This window comes from Argentina silus, assembly GCF_951799395.1.
Source record: "Argentina silus genome assembly, chromosome: 5".
Classification (NCBI taxonomy): Eukaryota; Metazoa; Chordata; class Actinopteri; order Argentiniformes; family Argentinidae; genus Argentina; species Argentina silus.
Genome location: NC_139659.1, coordinates 15,552,845 through 15,571,756, shown reverse-complemented (window position 1 = coordinate 15,571,756; position 18,912 = coordinate 15,552,845). Strand labels below are relative to the sequence as shown.

The 18,912-nt window shown below is 40.8% G+C and overlaps 1 protein-coding gene across 1 annotated transcript; it reads right to left on the bottom strand.

Annotated features, from left to right (window-relative positions):
* Positions 1-2,410: 2,410 nt before the first annotated feature.
* On the bottom strand, positions 2,411-17,973 carry antxr1b (ANTXR cell adhesion molecule 1b; the record flags this gene model as incomplete). The annotated part of the gene is made up of 18 exons (XM_083669344.1): positions 2,411-2,809; positions 4,059-4,139; positions 5,610-5,777; positions 6,458-6,553; positions 7,452-7,493; positions 8,014-8,109; positions 8,405-8,483; positions 9,071-9,140; positions 10,156-10,254; positions 10,522-10,582; positions 11,054-11,134; positions 11,291-11,359; positions 12,374-12,453; positions 13,710-13,743; positions 13,835-13,916; positions 14,500-14,571; positions 14,793-14,864; positions 17,819-17,973. 18 exons carry the CDS (start codon positions 17,971-17,973, stop codon positions 2,411-2,413), a joined length of 1,836 nt encoding a protein of 611 aa, XP_083525470.1.
* Between the last annotated feature and the right edge of the window lie 939 nt (positions 17,974-18,912).

The following is an 18,912-nucleotide window of genomic DNA, read 5'->3' as shown; positions in this document are numbered from 1 at the left end:
AGATAAATCCATGGTGTGGAGCCCATTGTTGAGGTACTTGATGAATACAAAGGTCATATTCATAAACAGGAAAAGGTTTGATTTGATTTCTCAAGTGACTCATGCCTCACAGATGCATAATGTCTCAAATCTCAAATGATTTCCTGGAAAGATTATCAACTGTCACTCAAAGACAGTCCATCGCAGGCTTCAGAGCCTCAGCTCTCCGGTGTGAGCTGTGTGCCTGCCTGAGGACCTCTGGCACGCCAGCTCTCTATGGCATCACAGTTGGCCATATGATTTTTCTGCCTCCAAACACTCTGCCACCAAGCCAACTGCTGGCTGTGTCTGCTGCCACAGGCATGCCTCTATGAGGTCACTCCCCACAGGATTGTGAGTCTGACTGCTTCTGACACTGTCATTATATAATAGCTCTATTAAACCAGAATAACGGTTTCTAATAGTGCTATTTCAATGTTTAAAAAGAAAGGGTATCTGGGTGCTTTAGTGGTGTCGTGGTGATGTGTATGGTCTCTGCTATCAGATATTCTGAAACACAAACCACAGAGTCATGGCAAACAGTGGGTATCATTTAGAGGTAATAGGGATACAGTATACTGTATGAGGTCTGAATGTCTGCATTAGCGTTCTGCTCTGGTTGTGGAGTTGGCTAAGAAAATGTTGAGAGACAAAACTAGCGCAAACACACATCTATTCAGCAACAAATACATAAACTTTGGCGTCACCTTCAACTGAACTGAAAAGTACCTGAATGTCGTTCCCCTCTTGTGATAAAAGAAAAAAAGAATTTAACTTGATAACTTGATGATGTTTTCATGTTTTTATAGGTTATAACACTTTGTATACGTTATATAACCGTTAGTTAAAAATTTTTACTGAGCTGACAATATTTGTTAATTGTTCACATTTTTCTACTTTATTTATTTAACCTTTATTTAACCAGGTAACACCCATTGTGGTTGAAAATCATATCCAGCCCTCTGATTGTCTGTTAAATACAGCCCTCTGATTGGCTATAATATCGAGCCTTCTGATTGTCTGTAATATCGAGCCCTCATTATTACCAGCATTATGATATGATGTAATGATTTCACTAAATCAAGGAGGCAGAAGGAATCGGGGGAAACTCTATACTTGTAGATTTACACGTCTGATCTGAAATGTAATGTCTCACTTCAAACTCTGTATGTCTGGAGCAAGGAGAATTCAATTTGAAGCTCTGTGATCTGTACAAAATACAGCCTCATTTTCACTGTCATCTAGGCCTAATAACCTCCTTTTTCTGCTAACTTCTTTGATACAGGGGCGCTACAGGCAGGTTGACAAAGTGTAGTCAACTTTGTTCTAAGGGCAGAAAGAATCTGATTGGTTTCAGGTAGAACAAATGATGATGATTGGTTTCCAAAAAGTCAATGGGCAGAGTTTCAACCTGCCAATAGCAGAGGGTGAACCTAAAGTAGGTAGCTTGAGACCACCTACAGAAAACTGTATTAAAGGCAAAATAGTTCTGAAATCAAAGACTTTATTACGTGCTGAAAAAATAAGTCCTGACTGTTTGGATACATACTGTACATTCTATACATTAGTTAGTCAAAGATGCTCAAAGCAAGCACATAGTCAATATCAAAAGGCCAGTCTTCAAAGTCTGGTCCCTGGTTGGGCTATAGATCAGCAATGTTGAGTAAGAGTGCACAGGACATGCCTTCCATTCCTTTAGCTTTGAAAAAACTAATTTTGATCTCTGTGTAAACAAGCAAACAAAGTCCCTCTTTCTTCTCAGCTAAAGCTTTTTTCTTCTTGTCAATGTGTCATTATTTCATCCTTTGCAATATATACATTCATTAATTTAGATTTTAGATTTATGCATAAGAGTTACATGTATAACACGTATAAGACACACTGAGGCAGAAGCGGAGCCATCGATTCCCCTATGAAGTAGATCAATCTCCTCTGAAGTTCTTAAAAATTGCTGTGGTTGACTTCACTCACTGGACAAGGCAGTGAAAAGCTGATTCTACTCAAATCATGTTGGGATTCCATAATATGAAAAGATTCCAAACCAACCATACCTAATTTGTTACTATAGAACAAGAGTTCAACTCACTGGCAGTGGACACAAATAACAAATAAAGTAAAACTTTTGGACAAATAAAGTAAACTTTTTACACATCAATTGTTCAGATCCCCTCTGTTCCATTTGCTGAAGTAAAAGGCTTTTCTGATGGATAGAGCTGGGCTTGCTGCCGCCTGCCGCCTGTCCTTCTGCTGATAGTGGTCTGGTTTGGTGGAGCGAAAGGCACATTTGCAACATTTTCAAGGTCCATTCCATGGATCCAATGCAGCTCAGTTCTTAGGCAATTAATTCTCTGGCCCCTCCTTCTCTCCCCCTCTCATAGGTATTGGTAGGTCTCTAATCATGAGAGGGACGTGGGGGAGGTCGGGAAGGGGGAGGGGCTCTACATGGGGGTGGGCCATGAGGCGGTGGGGGCAGAGAGCTGGTTGGAGAAGGGGGTGTAGGAGGGCAAAGTGGTGGAGGGGTGGGTGGGGCTTCAGGAAGGCTCAGAGAAGTTGGGGGCAGAGCTCGGGTTGGAGGAGGAGTATAAGGGGGAGGAGTGATAGAGGAGGGAGGTGGAGTGGACGGCAGGGGTGGTAGTGTGGAGGTTGGAGAGGGGGGCATTTGGGAGAGGCTGCCCTGTGAGGGGTGGTTGTAGCTGTGAGGAAGACTGTAGATGGGTGTGGAGGGGTGGTGGTAGATTGGATAGCGGGGAGCAGGGTAGGATTTCACTCTGGTGAAGTTAATGCATCTGCCCTGTGATTCAGGAAAGACAGACAACAACAAGAGATATCAGTAGAGATTAACTCAAAGTAATGTCTAATAATGATGCAAATAAGACTAGAGAGTATATATGATCCAATTCTCTTTCTTTAATTTCTGGAAAATGTACTAATTCCAAATTGGTTTCTACTCAACAACAATGTCCAGTTGAGTCAAAAAATATTGGACGATTGAGTGGGATCAGAGCATATGACAGATAGGAAGACAGGGAATTCTGTTGATGGTTTGTCCCAGAGTCATATTTATGTTTATACTGCACTGCATTTGGTTCTGTTTGGTCCCATCCTCCTATCCTTAAATGTAGAGAAAAACAAGAGTTCTCTCAGAGTTACAGGGAGTTGGGAATAAGTCCAAAGTAGCTGAAGAGCTGGAGTGATGGGGTGGTGGGTAATCTTCACTTAATGTCTTCAGCAGACATGAGAGCATTCCTTACGGCTAGAGCAATATTAGCGCCTCAGTTCCTTTAGTTGCTACTTTGTCTACCTTTATTATTACGAACAGCTGTTACCCTTTCCTATTTTAATTTGCTGAGAATTTTTTTGAATTTAAAATTAATCATTACAAACATTTAAAAAGGTGTGCAAAAATAAATGCATCTGAAAATAAAGATGACAGACTGAGGACCCGCCACACACACACCACCCCCCTTTGTTTTCCATTCTGTCTGCTCCGATCCTCAGGCTCTGGCCTGTGCTCCAGACCTCCCTCCTCCCTTTTCTTTTCTGAGGTTTTGAGTTCTTTCTCTTGAGAATGTGAGTGTGCCTAGCCACTGCAGTCTCCTCCTCCTCCTTAACTGTTTCCTGGTAAAGCCTGTCTCTGTTTCTCTTACATAACAATCCAGGATTAATGCTGAACTTCATCATCCTCTAGGCTAAACCCGAGGCAAAATACTCTGAGGTAAAAGTCTGAGACTTAATCCTCTCTACCCAACTCTGCCTTGGGCTAAGATTAGTCAACTCTGCCTTGGGCTAGCATTAGTCAACTCTGCCTTGATTAATTAATTAATTCATATTTAATATTTGTGTCCAGTCGCTGTGTTGTGTTCACACAGAACCCAATCCTAACGTGATTATGTAGACATAATGAACAAAACATAATGCAAATAACACATTCCAATGATCAGCACACTGTCACCCCGAAAAGAGTATGAAAAAGAAAATGAAAAAAAGACAGTATTTTTGTAATAAGTAAAAGGAAGGAATAACACATAATTGTGTCTCACCTTATCTCCAGGATAGGGTCTCATCACTGACACTCTATCATAGCCTTTCCTTAGGAACACCAACAGAGCATCCAGCTTGCCCTACACCAAGCCAGACACAACATAGAGAGACAGGATATTAGACAGATACAAAAACTTCATAAAAACCTAAAACAAAACAAAAAACTGAACGTTAAATGTTAAAATGATGAACATCATCAATCATCATCATCATCATCCTGCAGGGATACTGATACATACAAAACACGTCCACTTTTGCAATACAATACAATACATCTTTAAAGGGGCAATCTGCAATTGGTACATTAATTTGTGGACTTTTAAATTAATGATTTATAGGCATTGATTCTTGAAAGAATGCATCTCAATTTGTTACCTCAGATAATGTATAGTCGTTCCCCTATAAACAGTCTGGTGACAGTATGTTAACATGACAAATTAAGCATTAGTAGGCAAATTATTCTGAGTAAGCAGACGATCACAAAAATGTTTTCCTTAGTTACTGCCTGTCTGTCTGATCTGTTCTTTGGTTTGTTTCCATAGAGTATATGCCAGTCAGACGAATCTCGTGCAAAATCAAGCAAATTGCACATCTGCATATTAAGCTCAAGGTTTAGCCTTTAGCCCACCTTTATAAATCAACATTTATGTCGATTTTGACAGTATGCATGTTGTATAAAGGCCCTAGCTCTTTGGTTTGTTTCAATATACAGTATGCCAGTCAGCCTTGGACTAGTCTGGACAGCCAGTACATCTGTCCAGACGGTCTGTCTGTGGCTCATTGTCCAGGGAAGCTCTGTCCCTCCACAGAATGCAAGGAGGAAGGTAGAGATGAGGGGGAAAGAATGTATTTATTTGGGAATAGCACCAGCTCTGCAGATCTCTTCTTCCAGAGGTCAGTTCAGTTCATGTCTGGTTCATATTACCGCCCATCCAGCTGACTAAGACGTTATTAAACAAAAGGCATTCACTGTTTCCTGGATACACTGAAGCCACAGAAACACTGCAGCAGACTAAGAGTTGTTTTGATGAGAAGATCTTCACCATGACAAAAACTCCTGGTACAATGCTAAGTTGTGTATCAGTTGTTAAAGGTGTTAGGGTTAGGGTTAGGGTAGTGATAGTATGAAATACATACAGCACCAAAATGGCCAACACATTAAAGGCATAGAGAAATATGATGATGAGGAATATGAAAGATAACAAGCTTTACAATGTTGAAAGGTTTTTGCTTACAACCCATGAATATGCTCTCAATGAGTTCCTAGAAATGTGTCATATCCATTATCTCTACACATACAGTGTACTGTATGTCTGAGAGTAAGAGTGCGGAGTACTCAGGAATAAATTACTGATAATAGAAAGTGAACATATGCACATATTTTTATGAAAAATAACATTTTCATGTGATTTTCTGTGTATTGACAGGAGGGTAACGGAATTGACTTCTAGTTATTCCACCCTTCAATGTCAACAAGAACATCATCTTAATGTATTTTGAGCAGCCCATTAAACCCACACCATCTTAAATCAAACCTTGAATGTCCAAACCTTGATTGGGGAGTACCACTTCTGGGGGCTGTGGGGCTTATGCATGCCGTTGTTGAGAGTGCGCGTTGGAGGCAGCTCAAACTCCTGCTCTGGCATCTTGACTCTGGCGTTCTTCGCCTTCTCCAGTTTGGCCCCCTCCTCAGTGGAGCCTTTATCTCCCCAGCGGACCTAAAAGGGAATAGGCAGAGACAGGAGCAGAGACAGGAGCAGAGACAGGAGCAGAGACAGGAGCAGAGACAGGAGCAGAGACAGGAGCAGAGACAGGAGCAGTCGTTACTGTCTGTCATCCTTCTATGTTCTCCTTTTGTTTTCATTTAGGTGCTTTTTTTATTTATTTTTATGTTTAATTTTTAAAAATGTATTTTACCATTAAAGCCCTTGTTTTTATTTTGTCGTGATTTCATTATCTCCCTATTAGTTTTCTCCCTATTTTTTCAACACAACATATAAAGCACATCATATTTTCTTGTGTGTATGAAATAAAGTCTGATTGATTGATTGATTAATTGATTGATTGATCAGGCCTCTTCCATGGCACAGTAGATGGCCATGCCAGCTTAGGCACAGCAGGCACAAGGCAAAGCCTTCAGTTTCTCTCCCCTTACCCCAGTCTCTTTGTTTTTGTGATCAATTTTGTATTATCTTTTTCAATTGTCAGCTCATACAGGGGCAGGGAAGGCTGGTGGAGGTAGAAATCGTGTTTGATACCATTGCTCATTCCATTCCATGCATTACAATGAACCTGTCCTCAAATTTCTACATCAGCCATCAGCCTCCCCTTTACAGGGGGTAGTCAAATAAACACATAGAGAAAACAAATACAACAAGGCTGCTTAAAGAAGCCTCACCTCCATTCTCTTGATGCCGCCCACACCTCGGCCACCATAGTACGAGGCATCCACAGTGGGCCACCTCTTTTTGGGGTACCCATCCTCCTCCTCATCCTGGAGAGAGAGGAAGAGAGGACACTAAGACCATGGTCCTGCTAACCTACATTTCACAGTATTAATACGATATGATATTCTTCTGATAAATGGCATGTATGACGCAATTCTTTTCATCAAGCAAAAAATGATTCTGAAAGGTCAGAGCTCTCTATCTTTCAGATCAGACAACAGAAGAGGACAGGTGATGTGTGTGTGTGTGTGTGTGTGTGTGTGTGTGTGTGTGTGTGTGCATGTGAGTGTGCATGTGCATGTGCATGTGCGTGGGTGGGGTAAGAGGCTGCGCATGGCAAGTGCATGTGTGCGAGTGTGTATGTACACTTCATTAGGAACACTATACTAATACTGGGTAGGGCCTCCCTTTGCTCTCAAAACAGCCTCAATTCTTCGTGGCATTGATTCCACAAGATGTTGGAAACATTCCTTTGAGATTCTGGTCCATGATGACATGATTGCATCACGCAATTCCTGCAGATTTTTCAGGTGCACTTTCAAGCTGTGAATCGCCCGTTCTACCACATCCCAAAGGTGTTCTATTGGATTCAGATCCGGTGACTGGGAAGGCCACTGAAGAACACTGAACTCATTGTCATGTTCATGAAACCAGTTTGACATGACTTTTGCTTTGTGACATGGTGCATTATCATGCTGGAAGTAGCCATTAGAAGATGGGTAAATTGTGGCCATGAAGGGATGCACATGGTCAGCAGCAATACTCAAATAGGCTGTGGCATTCAAGCGATGATTGGTTGGTATTAACGGGTCCAAAGTGTGCCAAGGAAACATTAATAATGTGTTCGGTAAGTGTATGTGACGGTAAGTGTATGTGACTTGGGACTCAATGAGTACTATTGTAATGGTGATGGAATGGTAAACCAGTGAAACAAGTGTTGCTTACTGAACTGTCCTCCATCACAGGAGGTGGGGGCTCATGGATGATCTGTGAGGAAGGAAATGAAAAAGGGTGTCAAGTCTCACACGATAGTAATGGTTATTACCAGTGATCTTTAGTAGATTCTATTTCTTTTCTCTTTTTTTTTATTTACCATTTGCATTGAAGCAGAAAGCCGTTCTTTAGGTGTCAGACAGTGATTTTGTGACAGAGAGTGTCATTCACAGTGACGTTCAACAACTAAGTCTATACAGTATGTGTACAGTATGTTCTGTACATTTACTGTAAGTTTTATCTACCTGTATGTTCAAACTGTACACTGAAGTATCCCAATATACTATACCTCTTCTAATATTCTAGCTTTATATTGTAATTTTGGTTAATTGACAGGGATCATAAAAGAAATGTGTGATATACTGTGTTATATATTATGTGTCAGTGTTATATTGTTTCTCTCCAAGACAAGGGTCATAATGAAATCAGTACAGAAAGTTGCCCATGCCTGTGGTACGATAGGCTGTCATCAACCTGTATGAATCATAACGCTGAGTCAAGGTGTCCGACCTACCACTGTGCAGCAGAGAGGCCAGAACCACCACAGCAGAGCCATTGTCAACAGGAAGAGCAGGATGAGCAGAGCGATGGCCAAGAACGTCCCATCAGACTAGAGAGGGGGGGGGGGTATTTTACTTTTTTATTTTATTTTATTATACTTACTAAACTATAATTACCACTATAAAAACCCCAGCACTAACACCTCCCAACAATAGCTACTGTACATAGGGATGAGTACCATCAAATTAGTACTGGGATAGGTCTGAATTTGACATTTAGAGATCAACCTGGGCAGAGGAATAGAGATACTCAGTTGTGAGCTATTGCAGGTCAAATTCAGACTGTATCACCAAACTGTGCAGTGTGAGAATGTGCCAACCGTAGCAGAGTGGCAAGGTACTTACACAGCTGACTGTGGTGATGGTGACAGAGCTGGAGATGAAGCTTAGGCCATTATTCATGCTTACATGGAGGGTGGCTGACCTGAGGGAGCAAATAGGTAGAAGAAGAGGGGGTAACCATTGATCTGAAAGGACTAAAAACATTCATATCAGACACCTTTTGAAACTAGAAGTGTAGAGACGAGGACAACTAGCACAGCATGTTCTTTCCTTTGGCTCTAATACCTGCTGATGGTCTGAATGGAAAATTAGGCAACTGAGTGTAACATTCTACTGCTATCAATTATGTGTCAGAGATTAAAGGATAAATGTAGGGTGTAAAATATGAAAGAGTAAAAAAAAAAACGGAGAACGCTTTGATAAGGAGATGATATTTGGAGTGTATCTCGATAAAAGAGTATCTACAAAGCTAATAAGCTTTCAGGAAATGTTGATGTGGCCTGCATTCAAAAGTTAATATCACTTCTGACCATCAGTAAGCTTTATCATGACTAATGTGATTGCAATTCACTGATTAAGCTGTGAATACAAGCTCAATTATCTAAGCCCAATGAAGGTTGGGGTTAAAAAGTTATACTGTAAATTCGGGCAGTCAGGCTTCATCAGTGCAATCCCAGCTAGGCATTGCAAAGCAAGTAGTGAGAATGTGGGAATAATACTGTCACTTACGTCCCCTCCTCTTCCAACACTGGAGCTGGACACAACAGGTAGGTGTCCTTCACCACTAATGGTCTCTTCACTATGGGGAGACAGCGGAGAGGGCACACTGTATCACAATATGAGCACAAGCATTTAAGTACTTTCCCTTTACCAGAAATATGTTTCAAAGAATATACTGTTGCTCAAATTCTAATATTCTTGAGAGAAATCCTCCCTTTCTTCTTGGACATACCATACGTGGAAAATCTGAAACTGAGCTGAAAATCCAAAGAATTGTGACTGTGGTTTATTTACTCTGGCTTAGAGAGAGTCAAGTGCGTGCACACGGATCTGATGAGATCCACATTCACTTATGATATATGAGAGGTCTTAAGTATAATACCAGCTGATGCAAAGCGAGGTGGTAGCGGTGTGTGTGTGTGTGTGTGTGTGTGTGTGTGTGTGTGTGTGTGTGTGTGTGTGTGTGTGTGTGTGTGTGTGTGTGTGTGTGTGTGTGTGAGTGTGTGTGTGTGTGTGTGTGTGTGACCAGAGAGTAGATTCGTGCTGGGCTGGAGGAGCTACGCATGTTGCAGCCTGGTGGAGACACCATTATGCCCAAAGGCCTGAGCCATCTAAAAATGGTGAGTCATCACCAGTGATCTAATTAACAGAGTGAATGTGAAGATGTGAACTATCTTACCATCATTAGTGTGTGACGGGGGTAGGCAGAAATAAAATCTGTATCAACAGTGGGCCATGCTAACCCACCCTTGGCTTAAGAAAAAAAAAATTATTTCCCATACTGCCCCAGGGGAAAGAGCATAAATTACACATCTGTGTCAGGCCATATTAATAAGTGCAGAAAACATCACACACACTTGATAATCCTCATCCCCATCTCTTCTGCACACAGAGCCTCATGAAAAGGTCATAACATTAATTAAGGATTTTGAGGTATTGAATATATATTATATATTATATATAGAATAACTAGCATGTCATAGGGACTAGTTGAATCCCTGCTTACTCAAGGTCTACAGTAGGTGTCGCAGGTGGAATCACAGTGGGGTTTATGGTCAGTAGCATGTAGGTACAGTCCAGTAAGTTCCACTTACTCAAGGTGACTGTGTCGTTGATGCGGAAGCTACAAAGGACCTTTTCCACATTGCGGGCATGGAGGAAGCCATTTCCCCTCACGACCACCTGGAAGGACTCTGAGGCAGGATGAGAAGGAGAGAACAGTCATCAACACCATAATACCATCTAAAACATCCCTTCTCATCAAGCCCATGTCTAATAGCTCGGAGAGGGAACAATCTTTCATTCATGTCTGTTTGTCTTTCATTTTCAATAAAAGCATAGAACAGCACAGTGGAGATCGCTGTGTGTCTTAGCATATCAATAGACAGAATCATTCTGTATACCAGCTGGAGCCCCCGGCCCCTCCCCCTCTAAGAGGAGCCAGCCAGCACTGCACTCACCACCCAGACAGATGCTAGAAGGCTCTACTGCCAGGATCTCAATGCATGATCTCTTCAGGATCTGAGAGAAGAGAGGAGAGAGAGGAAAAAGAAGAAGGGAGGAGAGAGAGAGAGAGGGCCAAGTCACTGTCTGTCACTGTTACGCATTTTGTGACAAAACTGTTTATTTTTAACACGGTTTATATTTTTATCGGCCATTTCTGCTTTTATTGAGATAGAGACAGTAGAGATTGACAGGATGGGTGAGAGAGAGGAGGGATGACATGCAAGATGTGTCAAGGGTCAGAATCGAACCAGGAACCTTGTGATTATGTAGTAAGCACATTTGTGTGTGCTTACGCCACTGTTTTTGTAAAGGTGTAGTAATGGTGATGGTGATGGTGATGTCGAGACTCCACCACCAATGACAGCTGGAAGATTTTCATCAAATGCATACAATATCAAGTGAAGCTTAATTACACCTTACAGGTCAGGGAGCAAGGCATCATACAGTGTCACCCTCTCAGCCCCCCTGTAAAGTTGCCCTTCTTACCGAGCCAATTACTCCTTGAAGAGCCTCAAAGCCATCATTCACAGGGAAGACATGGTCCTTACTGTCGGCTATGGTCCAAAGCTGTCCAGACATTTAATCAGTTAGCTACAGTACAATAATAGTGCTTCTGAGTCACATCCTGGATCACATCTCTTTGACCTCCTTAGGGGTTTAGTTCCCCTACCATGGAAACCTCTGTCTTGACCCTGCTGACACATTGTGGTTTCATGGGTTTACCTGGGTTTCATTGAAGTCCTTTACTCCCACACAGTACACTGAGGCCCCCAGCTGTCGTGACCGGCTTGCCTGGTTTTCATTCAGACACAAAAATAAACAATAGCATTATTTTTTGTTCATGGAACCCACTTATTGTTTTCAAATGTACTTATCCATCATTACTCAGAAAGTTGTTCAGTTGGACAAAATTATCATTATACTAAATTATTAATGCAGGAATGTTTTTCAGATGTTTCAGAATAGCTAAAATGGTTAATTAGGTTCCTCTCCAATGCACCAGCTGAAAAGACTGATGTAGTTGGCATGGTTCAAGATGCCAGGTGAATAGTTGAATGAGGCATTGTCTCACAACATGTAATCCTAGTGCTTTATCTGTCGTAAAACAATGGTCAGCGTGTTAACTAGCCCATAACATAGGTTTCCCAATATGCTTTTCATTATAAGGTGAAAGATGCCACTAATAATAATAACCTGGAACTCAGGATGTGCTTTATCAGGAATGAAGGTACATATGCTATAGATCATGACTAATGATTCATGTAATACCATGTCTGCTGAATGTTTGAGGGTCTTTAACAATCATGATATACATTGTATAATTTGTTTATAAAACTTTTCTGAAACTCAAAGTGGCTACAGTATAGAAGACAAGAAAAGTATAGAAGACAAGAAAATCTAAGCCTCTATATACAGTATGACAGCGGAGGCTGGTGGAAGGAGGAATCGGAGGATGGACTCATTGTAATGCATGGAATAAAATAAGGAATGCCTCCCCTGATATATCACTAATACAGACAGTACAGTACTGTACATCAACAACTTCTTGAACTTAAAATAGATAACTCCTACACAGAGGAGAGTGAGTTAAGTTTCATGCAAGCAAAGTAAGAACTCAATTAATATTGCCATGGATGCTATATATATATATATATATATATATATATATATATATATATATATATATATATATATATATATATATATAAATGGAAATAATAAGAACTGAATGGATATTGCCAGTATTGTACTGTAGATAAGCTCACCACGTCCTCAGAGGTTATGTGAAACAGGTGTTTGTCTCACCTCTCTCTCTGCCAGATCAAACTGATTCTCCCTCAGTTCACCATCAGTCAGGGCAATGATAACACTAGCTGTGCGGTAACCTGCCGGATCAGGACATATGGACTGTAACTCTCTGACATGGCAATTCAACAGAGCACCTACTCCACAGAGTAGGCTACACAGTCACTCTAAGACATTAGGACATTTGCTCCCAATTACATTTTTTTTGTATATGTGTCATCAGTTCATTGGTCGTATGGTCTGGAAATGTAATTATTTTGTCCAGTACGGTACATATCTGTTCATCCTTATGGGCCTTTATGTACATAAGTAATGGGACAGTGAAAATGTTGTTCTTATTTTGGCTCTACACTCAAAAGGTTTGGATTTGAAATAAACGACTATGAGGTTAAAGTAGAGATTTTCAGCTTTTATTTGATGGTATTTGTGTACATATTGGTTCACCATTCAGAAATTACAACACTTTGTTTCAGGGTACCCAAAAGTGATAGGACAGATTTATAAAATGTCCAAATTAAGCACTCATGTTTAGTATTTGGTTGACAATCCTTTGTTCCCAGTGTTTTTTTTAATGATGTTTGAAACTGTTTTGGATGTTTATTTTTTCAGCCTAATAATGGTTTCCTTGACTTTCATGGACACCGCTTGGTCCTTATGTTGACAGACACCAATAGCAGACTCCAAAGGCAAACGCAAAGCCTAGAATCAATACTTGACATTGACAGCTCTCTTATGCCTGCACAAATGATGTGACGGAACACACCTGATTTACCAGAAACACCTGTCAAGCCAATTGTCACATTACTTTTGGGTACCCTGAAAATAGGGGGACTATGTATAAAAAGGGTTGTAATTTATGAATGGTGAAACCAATATGTATACAAATACCATCAAATAAAAGCTGATAATCTATACTTTAACCTCATAGTAATTGTTTGATTTACTTAACTTTTGGAGTGTATAGCCAAAATAATAAAAATTCTTCACTGTCTTTACAAAAATCGACCAAGTTGAATGGCGGAGATGGGAAAACATCATCTCAGTCACACTGCAAAATTGGTCTATAACCAAGTGGCCAAAAATAATCCCTTAATGGAAAATAATCTATGTCACATCCACAATTGTGTTTGCCACAATGAATTCAAGTGATACAGAAAGTGGCTGGAAATGTGTTAATTTGATTTTATTGCAAAGCTATAACACAACAAAATGTGGAAAAAGTGAAGGGGTCTGAATACTTTCTGAAGCCACTGTGTAGACAAAAAAGTATCCCAAAATGTCCCTTTAAGGATTGGAGAGTGAATCTTCCAACCGTCCAATTTCTCCTCATACTCACCATCTCCAGTTCCATAGTAGATCTGTTCACTAGCCTAGGGTAGTAAACAGGGGGGTTATTCAGTTATTCATGTTGCTGTCCATTTCTTCACACTCACTTTGGTCATTGATTTTTAAAGAACTTACCCTTTGAAAGCCTTTGTGCATAAAGGTGTCTCCACCAGGCTGCACCATGCGTAGCTCCTCCAGCCCAGCACGAATCTGATCTCTGCTCTCGCACACACGCACACGCACACGCACACGCACACGCACACACACACGCACACACACACACACAACAATACAGGCCACTTGTACCATCTAACTTATCACACCAGCATAATGTAACATGTGTATGTACTGTATCGTAAGGGCAACAAAACATATGACATAAAATGACTGATGATAAAATTATGTTTGGATGATAACTGACAAAGGGGTGAATTCCATTTCAATTCAGTCAATCTGAGAAGTGAGTTCCATTTCAATAATTTCTTAGCTGAATAATCCTTGTTGAAATGACTTTTCCATTCTTAAAGAGGAATTTAAATACATTGTGTGAACTGAGCTTCAGTTTAAGTGATGTAAAGTACAATACAATTCTGAGTGTAACAGAAAGCACACTGTAAATAAAGCCATGTGAGTTTGGGGAGGCTGATGGATAGAGAAATCCAAAGATGGGCTCAAAGTAATGCATTGAATGGAATGAGGAATGGTATCACATTTCTCATTCCATTCCATGCATTACAATGAGCCCGTCCTCCGATTTCTGCCTCCACCAGCCTCTCCTTGTAAACAGCATCTTACAGTACCTGTCTTCAGTTAATTTCATTAGGATCCGTCCTTCTGTAGAAAAAACAATAAAGGACATTCGCAGCTGAGGACTGGAAGAAGGGAGGGGAGAAAAGATAAAAAGACAGAGAGTGAAAAGATGGATTGGATGATTGTCTTCTCTTTATTTGTTGAACCCTAAGACCTATTTCAGTAGTGTATCCTTTAATGCCCTTGGTAGAGAGTGTTGTTTGCTCCTCTACCCCTATAGGGTTTGGTGTGCTGTGTGCTCTCAAGATGGTCACAACATCAAGCTGTTTGTACCATACTGTACCTGATGAATTTATGAGCCAGGTGGTCTACAAAGTAATAGATCTCATTCCAGTGGTGCTGTACACTCCCCGACCTGAAAGAAAGATTGGGAGATTTCAGTTATTGTGGAGCAGAGCTGGGTGTAGGTTTTAAATAAAGTTGCCTTCAAGGCTCTTGGTATTATTACCCATGGTAATAATCATAATTTTGTCATGGTACAACATAAGCAATAGAGAGACAAACACTCATAGACATTTACACTGCAAATGAAACGAGAGAACAGAGAAGATAACACATTTTGTTTTTCATGTCAAAGTCGCCAATGAGGACGCTTTGTACTTCCTCGACTTCTTCACCTCGACAGGGAATGGAAAAGTCCCTATGCTTGATGGTTTTATTTTGAATCTATTCCATAGTTCTGCATTCCATTGTGATTTAACAACTTTGTTGACTCTGAATCAAGGACAAGAGAGCGGACTTGACACACACAAGTATCTTAAGCCTTACTAATATGTTGAGTAAGCAAAAAATCATGTTCATTGTGAGAGTTATAGAGAGGGCACTGTGTGTGTGTGTGTGTGTGTGTGTGTGTGTGTGTGTGTGTGTGTGTGTGTGTGTGTGTGTGTGTGTGTGTGTGTGTGTGTGTGTGTGTGTGTGTGTGTGTGTGTGTGTGTGTGTGTTCTTCAAAAACTATATTTCTGAAGTAATTTTTTTATTATCAGGTTGTGTAGCAATCCTTCAGGCAACATAACCCTGACGCAGAATACTTTGGACTGCACAAAGGAAAAATATTAGTCGGGTGATTACCAGTATGTGTTTATACTGGGGCAGCTTAAACCTTGGACAGCAACACTGGACTCAGGAAATGAGCACAGTATTTCCAGAACGGCAGTTAAATAGGATAATGTGTGCAATTTTGAGACTTGAGTGCTCAACAAAGCATTGTGAGAGATTTCATTATGGATCAGAAATCAGTGATTCATGTCCATCTGTGCATTAATGTATATGAGAACTGCCTCGCAATTGACTTGCCTATAGTATGTAAAGAATGAAGAAGAAAGGATGGAAAGCTCCTCCAATGATTTATCAAATAGAAAATAGCCATAAGACCGTTCAGCACTTTTCAAGGTTGCATTTCAAGGACATTTCCATAGAGGTAGCCATTCTTCTTTTTAAGTTAATGGTGACAAATCGGTCCTCTAACAATCTCATTCAAAGAACCTTTGTGAACATTCTGTACATCAGGGAGACAATTTGATATTGTATCCTCAAACGACGCCAGTATAGACACAATGTTATTTTAAGTCTCCATCCACTTATCCCCCCCATCTCTCTCACCACAAGGTACATTACCTCTCTCACACTGCTAAGGAACAGTTCCCACATTAACAAACTCCTGTATTATGTAATAAATTATATTTCATTTTATCACATTTACTGTCTGTAGCTTTTCTAATGAACTGTAGCAGTAATGTCTCTCTCTCTCTCTCTCTCTCTCTCTCTCTCTCTCTCTCTCTCTCTCTCTCTCTCTCTCTCTCTCTCTCTCTTTTCCATTGGACTGTGATATGAGTCCTAGTGCTGACAGACTGCCAAGAGCTCTAGAGCTTTGGAACATCTGGCCCTAATGGTGAAAGGGTTCTGCAGACAGACACAGAGAGAGACAACAGGACAGCACACTGGGGAAGCTGGTGGACCGATATCAATGAGCCTGTCCTGATTTCCACCTCCACCAGCCTCCCCAAGACAACGGAAGGGGGCAGGCACAACATACTGTACCATTATCCTGTGTATATGCACACATCATTCATATTATCCAAATAACCCTGTTCTGTTATAGATCTGTGTTACAGTATGTAATCTATAGAACCATATAACAAATACCAAATAGAGATGCATTGTATCACTGCTCATTTGGAAGTGTCTGTTTCTTTCATTTTCAACTGCAGACTGCTTTTTATTTTCTATTCGTTTTTTTTTTTACGACTCTCCTGGTTATTGTTTTTTTTTATGGTAAGTGGTACCATGTGCTTCCAAACAACTTGTAAAACAAAATATGAAGCAGTGGACAACACACAGTTTTTGTGGAGCTATTTTTGTAAAATCAATCTTCATAGGTACTGTATGGCTGATCACCAAATGGAATAACACAGGAATGTGTGGGTGCCACTTCATACTTTTATGTGTAAAAACTTGTTCTGTGGAGTCTCAGTATTAGCTCTGTATTCTAATATCCTGCGCCACAGAAATGTCATGACTGCGGAGCTGCCAATGCCTGGGAAAGCAATCCCCATCTTCCAAAACACTTGGAGGGGAAGAAGGGAGTGGTATGGAACAGTAAAGAACACATGACTTGAACACATGACGATAACATAATGCAGGCCAAGTATTCCTCATTATCCTCAATTCCAATGGCTTGTCAAATCAGAGATCACTCTGTATTATGAAATCAATGATATCACAATAACACATTTACTGTAGCTTCTTAACGTAGCAGTGATATCTCCAACAAACAGTATACTCCCTATGTTAAAACTTAGATACATTTACATTCAGTTTTTCCAACAATGGTAAAAATATGTGTGGAGCTGTGTGGTACTGAAAAACCAGGTGGCTAGCATAGTGAGGGATTTCATTTGACCCATTAACTAATGCCCTTTTGTTCCTGAACTGTGCATCTGCTTCATTAATGCTCACATATGTGCATATGTGCTTCACACTATGTCCCCCAAATACACAAATGCACGCACGCACACACACACACACACACACACACGCACGGATGCACGCGCACACACACACACACACACACACACACACACACACACACACACACACACACACACACACACACACACACTGATAAATGTTGTTTCTAAAGATGTCTAACAGTATCAGTGGTATTTCTCTGCATGGGCATAAACATGGATGATACACAGAGATGTGTCTGTGATTCTCTCATTAGAAATGACTAGTAGCAGACACAACCTGAGGTGATACCTCTGCACTATGGTTAAATTATGCAGGACAGGCAGAGATGGGACAACTCACTTGTCCAAAACGAAGTAGAGATCAAATCCCCCGTAGCAGGAGGACCCTGCCTCGCTCCTGTCTAGGCTCTGGCCAGCGCTGCCGGAGGCTAGGACGGCCACCAGTGTCCAAAGCTCCACTGCAAACATGGCCTGTCTGCACCAGCAACGGGACATTATTCCAACTTGAGGAGAAAGGCAGCAGTTTTAAAACAGCAGCAGCAGAATGAGAATGAACAAAAAAAGTCCAAACATAAAAAAATCCAAATGATCTCCTGGTGGAGTTTTCCTCTCTCTTTCTGCGCAGCCTCACTATGCACTGATACAGCCAGCCATGGAAAGACAGACTTATGATTCCAGGCATGGAATCTCTCTCTCTTTCTGGATCAGTGTCCCATCTTCAGAGCAGCAGGCCTGAGTAGGGAAAGGGGGAGTGGAGCTGCTCGGACTGAATTAAGAAGAGCTGTTCCAGGGCAGACACACTCCCTCACTCAGATAAACCACATACACACACACACACACACGCACACACGCACACATGCACGCACGCACGCACGCACGCACGCACGCACGCACACACACACACACACACACACACTTTTTGTACTGTAATTAAAGTATGTAATATTTCATATGCACACATTAAACACATACTGTACTGTAACTTAATTGTTTATTCTCCATCTTTACCCTTAGTATAACTTTATGTATCACCTATCTGTAAACTTTCCTTTTGTTTCCTTTTTCCCTTTCCCTCTTTCTCCTTTGTCCACCCTGTAATCTTCAACATCAATACCACCTGGTGGCAGAGTCTGGTACAGCTGCAGTGAGTAATCCAGTAATATTCAGGAATATCCACCACCTGTGGACACATAAAGTGATACTCTCGACATTATCGAAGATATTAGACTCTGTATAAACACATAAAACGTCCTTGAAGTGTAGATCTTCACTGAATAGTTTTCATAATTCATAGGTCGAGCCCGGCCCTTTCCCAAATGGTTAATCAGTTAAAAACGAAGGTTTGGGGAAACAGCCAAAAAACAGTATAGTTTAAAAACAGTATTTTTAAGTCAGTCTTTTTTAAAAGTGTTGCATTTTAAATTGTCTGTGTGT